This window comes from Pollachius pollachius, assembly GCF_949987615.1.
Source record: "Pollachius pollachius genome assembly, chromosome: 11".
Lineage (NCBI taxonomy): Eukaryota > Metazoa > Chordata > Actinopteri > Gadiformes > Gadidae > Pollachius > Pollachius pollachius.
In genome coordinates, this window is record NC_136944.1 from 7666578 (window position 1) to 7672029 (window position 5452).

The 5452-nt window shown below is 44.8% G+C and overlaps 1 protein-coding gene across 1 annotated transcript; it reads left to right on the forward strand.

The window, feature by feature from the left end:
• Positions 1-165: 165 nt before the first annotated feature.
• On the forward strand, positions 166-4462 carry prrg2 (proline rich Gla (G-carboxyglutamic acid) 2). Its single transcript, XM_079746894.1, has 7 exons — positions 166-382; positions 732-831; positions 1379-1542; positions 2167-2200; positions 2792-2918; positions 3480-3617; positions 3759-4462. Exons 2-7 carry the CDS (start codon positions 747-749, stop codon positions 3796-3798), a joined length of 588 nt encoding a protein of 195 aa, XP_079603020.1. The 5' UTR covers positions 166-382; positions 732-746; the 3' UTR covers positions 3799-4462.
• Positions 4463-5452: the final 990 nt, after the last annotated feature.

Sequence of the window (5452 nt, forward strand, 5' to 3'; positions counted from 1 at the left end):
GAAACAAACTTTTCTGCCGAGAGGAAATCCCCCTGATCCGTTCGGTTTGTTTTTCTTTCGTTCAATCATCTCTTCGCGCACAACCATCTGATTCGCTGTGGTTATGAAGCCTGCAGCATGACCAGGGAGGTATGTTGCCAAACAGGTATGTGGCGTGACGTTAAGCCGGGGATGGTGTTTATGGGCAAACAGGTGAACAGAAGACACTTTTTGAGCTCCGTCTCAAACACAAGGAAATATATCATCTTGAATCGATAGCAAACCTTTGGGTTTGCCCTTCAATATGTCGCGCGGGAGAGTCTGAAAACAAAGAACATTTCCTATAAATAGTTTTTATTTCTTTATTTGGACGGTTTCAGCCCTTAAAGGAAACACCAGTCAGGTAAGCTGGAAGCGTCTGTAGCCTACAGCCTTTTTGAAAATACGAAATAGACGGATCCGTGCGCTGAATATAAACTTGAGGTGTTTCGTATCTAGTGCGTATATATGATCTACGCACTAGATTGTCGATATTCATATTCTGGTTACATGATAATACATAATCGTTGGGATACAAACCAAACGTAATCCACCACTAGATGGTGACAAACCACAGAATACAGCGATACACAGAAGTCATTGTTTTTGACAAGGGTAACCCATCAGATGTAAAATGGCACTAGTATAGCCTCTCTTGCTAAATGTACTTTCACTATCAAATAATAAGATGTTTTTTCTTTATTTTTCCTTAGTTTTTGCTTTTGAAAATGCCAGCCTTTGCAGTGATCTGTTCTGGCCTAGCATTGGTTCTCCATCTTGTTTCAGCAAGAGTGATCCACAACAATAATGAAGGTAAGAGAAAACTATCCATCTGTTTCTGTCCGAGTTTTAGGCTACTAATTCCCCTTGTTTGCTACTGAGGCGTTATATTGCCTTTAGGCTCCCAGCAGATGTGGTTTTATTTGTGCTGGTTTTATTCATCTTTATTACAGGTCAGGGAATTGTTAGTAGGGCTGCAACTGATCATTATTGGTGGATTTTCAATCCACAAATATCTTTTTTAAGTTGATAAAATGTAACAAAGAATTGGAAACGCCCATCAAAATGGACAGGACTCCAGCGTGTTGTCGTACAAGTGCTTCCAAGCAATCAAGAGAAACTAAAGTATACATTTGATAATGATCCATGAACCAAATATAAGTATTTCTGACGCATCGAGCTGCACATATGCTGTGTTTGTGTACAGTTAATTGATCGATCCAAACTAGATGAATCCTCTGTCATCCGATTTTATCAGCACATGGTTCTTGCCGTGTAACCATTTGGCTCCTCTGCCCAAATGGTTGACGTGTTCTTCCTTCTCTGCGCTGATTCAACCCTGTGGTTGTGACCGGCCCAGTGTTCCTGGGGGAGAGGCCTGCAGCGTCCTTCTTGTCCCGCTCGCTGCTCTACAACAGCTGGGACTTTGAGCTGGTCCGCTCGGACGACCTGGAGCGTGAGTGCCGTGAGGAGACTTGCAGCTTCGAGGAGGCCCGAGAGGTGTTTGAGGACGACCTACAGACGGTGGGCCGACACGCTGCTTAGGAGTACCACGTCCACGCACACACACACACACAGACAGATACTCTCTGGCTTGTTTTCAAAGTTTGTTTGGTTTACAGACAATATTCATTTCTGACTTTGTTTTCTGACGTGGTAGCTGGAAAATAGACATTAGAGCTGAAGAAATCCGATTTGGGTCCTGCTCGAATCCCTCTGGACCAACAGCCTAAGAGTCTTTAAATATACAATACAGGCCTATTTGTTTTGTTTTGTTTGGACATTGGAATCTGTTTGACCTAATCTGATGTTAATACACTGTCGTTATTAACAGTAAAGGGGGGGGAAAGGAAGCTTAGAAAGCAAACTGTTTTACCATTTACACTACATAAAAAAGGCGAGAGCCCTCTTCAATTGATGCCAGATGTGAGTTGCAAATATTTCACGTGGGGGGGGGGGCAGAGGAGGAGGAGTAGGAGTGGTGTGTGTGTGTGTGTGTGTGTGTGTGTGTGTGTGTGTGTGTGTGTGTGTGTGTGTGTGTGTGTGTGTGTGTGTGTGTGTGTGTGTGTGTGTGTGTAAAAGGTTCACCTAAACGTTTTTTCCAAATAGAGCTATTTCGTTTAATCTTCTTATGCTTCCATTTTCTAGAACCTCTTCTGGGATACATATACAAGCGATCAAGGTAACTCTTTACTTCTATTTTGTGAAGGCCCTTTGCATAGGATTTGACTCTTTGAAATTAAAACATCCGACACACAAATTAGATGTTTATATATGTATTCAAACACTGTATTTTGTTTTTATCTCACATCTCACAGAATGTTGCTTACCTAATGCTGATGACATCTAAAAATGATCACTCTAATAATTATACATTTAAGTTGTCTAGCAAACTTTCATCGCTTGGGACGATCTCAAGGTGCTTGACCGTGCATTAAGACAATAAAGCAGGCGGCACGCAGATACTGATGGGTCGATAAAAAGGAAAATCGACTTCCTGTTTTTAAAGAAGTCCAGAATTGGGAGGCCAGCCCTTACATGGTCCGTTTGTCAATTCAGTTCCCCCTTTGAACCTCGCTGAGATCCAACGCTGTGGTTCAGCCTGATCACGGTGGTTTAAACGGCCCCGCCGCTTGGCTCCGTGCTACCAAGCGGCATAATGTTGGCACGCGGAGGTGTGGTGGTACAGCAGGGAGGGAGAGAGAGAGAGAGAGAGGGTCCCGGCGCCACCATATAAGTGGCCCAAGCTAAGTGTGATGAATGCTGCTTGCAGCCCCCCGGGTGGACGTGGCGGGCCTGGTGGCAGGGCTCATAGCCATCCTGGTGTCGGGCGTGATCATCGCCGTGCTGGCCCTCTACTGCTACAAGTCCCGCAACAAGGCCGGGAGGAGGTCGGGCAAGTACGTTGTTTCATCCATAAGAGGGGAGCTACACCTGAGGGCCCCGGCCCCGAGGTTGGGAGGGTGGGGATAGGGGTGGATGAGTTACAGGTTAGCTAGGTGTGTCTTTAGTGAAGGGTTAGAGTCCGAACGATTGGGAGAAGAAATTATGGTGTTCTTCTGCAAATTTGAGCAAACAGCATAAGTTTGCTCACTGAACTAAAACATGTTCAAGAAGCGGACGTGTCAGCATTAGATTGAAGATTCAAAGGGATTTTACTTGTAGCGTACACATGCATGATATCCAGTGGAATGGTTGTGTGACGTACTCTGTATTTTCTGTGCTTAAAAAATAGTATATTACAATAGAATAAAAAAAAAAAAGAATCAAGCACAGAAAGTGTGAGTATGCCACACAAATACTTGACAGCAAAAGGGGGTCAATATTCAGGGGGAGGGGGAACGACACGTAGCGAAGCCCGCAGGCTGGAATGGAACCAGGGTGAGCCACCAAGCCAGCTGTTACTTAGTGAAATGCAATAGGATTACTCTAATGCAACATCACGTCCCCCTGTGGTCCAGCTCTCCTGTGAGATTAGCTGCTGACGGGCGCCCGGCCCCAGAGATGACCCCTCTGACGGTGCTTCCTGGCCTGCCGTCGTACAGGGAGGCTCTGAACCGAAGCGGGCAGCACGACGCTCCTCCTCCACCCTACTCTGGGTATGTATAACCCCCCCCCCCCCTCCCCCCCGGGTCGTCTTTTAGAGAAACCGTAGCGGCAGGTATATTTGCAATGCAGGACTCGAGAGAGCTGTACACTGTATAGAAATATATTTATTATTTTCTTCTTCTTGTCCACAGGGGGGCGCCGTCCGAACCTCCCGATCCAGCGGAACGATGAATAAATGCACATGTCTGTTTTTGTTTTTATGGTTTAGCACTACTGTGAGGCGATTTTTACACCGATTTTGTTACATAAATTGATGTAAAATAGTGTGATACAGTCTTATTAATTTTGAGATTCCGGTTGTTTTCCAATCGTCTGCATTTTAGATATGATAGTGTTCTTGGCTGCAGATTACGTTTTACTTGGTTTGAGGGTATTGACTTCTTATTAAGTTTATGCTTTTAGTGAATGTGAAGGTTTCTTTAAAAGTGAAAGAATTAAGTGACATTTTTAAGAGATGCATAAACTATGTTCACAAGCTTTGTTCGGCTACTTTTACACATGTTGAATGTCACTTTTTAAATAAAGATAATTTTGTTTTCACAAAAATTTAAATAGGCAAATTATGGCGAACAACATATTTGTGGACCTATTAAGCTGCACATCGCGAATGATGCAATGTGAACCACAATGTTATGGACAGAGGGTGTTTCCCTTTAGATTTATAATGGGCAAAATAACTTGAATTATTAGCCTTCATCCATATGTGGTAGGCTATTGCGTATTTTAAGAATTATTGAGCCAACAAAGAGCAATATAAGCTATAGCCTTAATCTTGATCTAACTGTTCATACAGTTGTTCAACGTGCGATGCACTTATCAATAAAATAATCTTAAAACCGAATTTGAAAAAGCATATTTTTTAACCCGTTTCGATCGCCGTACGACGGTTACATTATCCTACTACAATGTCTGTACCAGACTCGAAAAGCCGTATCTGCAGTGTGTGTGTATTTATGTGTGTGTGTGTGTGTGTGTGTGTGTGTATATATATGTATGCGTGTCTATATATGTATATGCGTGTGTTTGTGCGTGCGTGCGTGTGTGTGTGTGTACACTGGGTGAAGAGAATCGTAGGAAGGGAGGGAGTGTGCAAACGCGCGAGCCAGCCAGCCAGCCCAGTCATTCGTTCTTAAAAATGGCGTCTTCTGAACAAAATGACCGAAAATAGCTCTACTACAGGGCCTCCGTGTTGTCCTCACATCAGGCTACACACCCAACGCGGAACATGGCCGTACCACTATAACTTATGTCACACACGTAGGACAAATCCAATATGCTCACTGCTGGCCCCTTATTAAAGTGCGCCGTTGTCATTAATGCGTTTTTATTGCGTTTTTAGTTTTTTTTCTTTGTACAGAATATACCAAGCCAGTCTCGTCGCCCGAGCCCTTCAAGCTCATGCCTTTAATTTAAAAAAGGCTCTGAATGCGTAGTTCGCTACGGTACAGAAACCCATTGCGTTCGGTGGAATGTTTCATCTGAGCATCTGATATTTTAGCTCGTAACCGCCTCCCTCCGCCATCAGCTGAACCAGCGGCTCTGTCGAGCCAGACAATAGACATTGAAATATATAGGGGGCGAGAGGAGGGAGGGAAGAAACCGGATTTTTGTGGTGGTGGTGGTTGGTGAGACCCCCCCCTCCCCCCCCCCCCCCTTCATGTCCCCACCCACCACCCACCCCCACACTCACTCTCTCTCACTCGGTCTCTCTCTCTCTATCCACCCCCTCCTCCCCTTTCTGTATCCTCCAGCTCCCCCTCCTCCTCCTCCTTCTCCTCCCCTCCATTCCTCTCCCCCTCCTCGCTGGTCCCAGTCTTGAGGACTC

Coding starts and splice junctions, on each gene's coding strand:
- prrg2 (XM_079746894.1), top strand. CDS start 747: ATGCCAGCCTTTGCAGTGATCTGTTCTGGCCTAGCATTGGTTCTCCAT. Junction 832..1,378: donor GATCCACAACAATAATGAAG/GTAAGAGAAAAC, acceptor TGACCGGCCCAG/TGTTCCTGGGGGAGAGGCCT. Junction 2,919..3,479: donor GCCGGGAGGAGGTCGGGCAA/GTACGTTGTTTC, acceptor CCTGTGGTCCAG/CTCTCCTGTGAGATTAGCTG.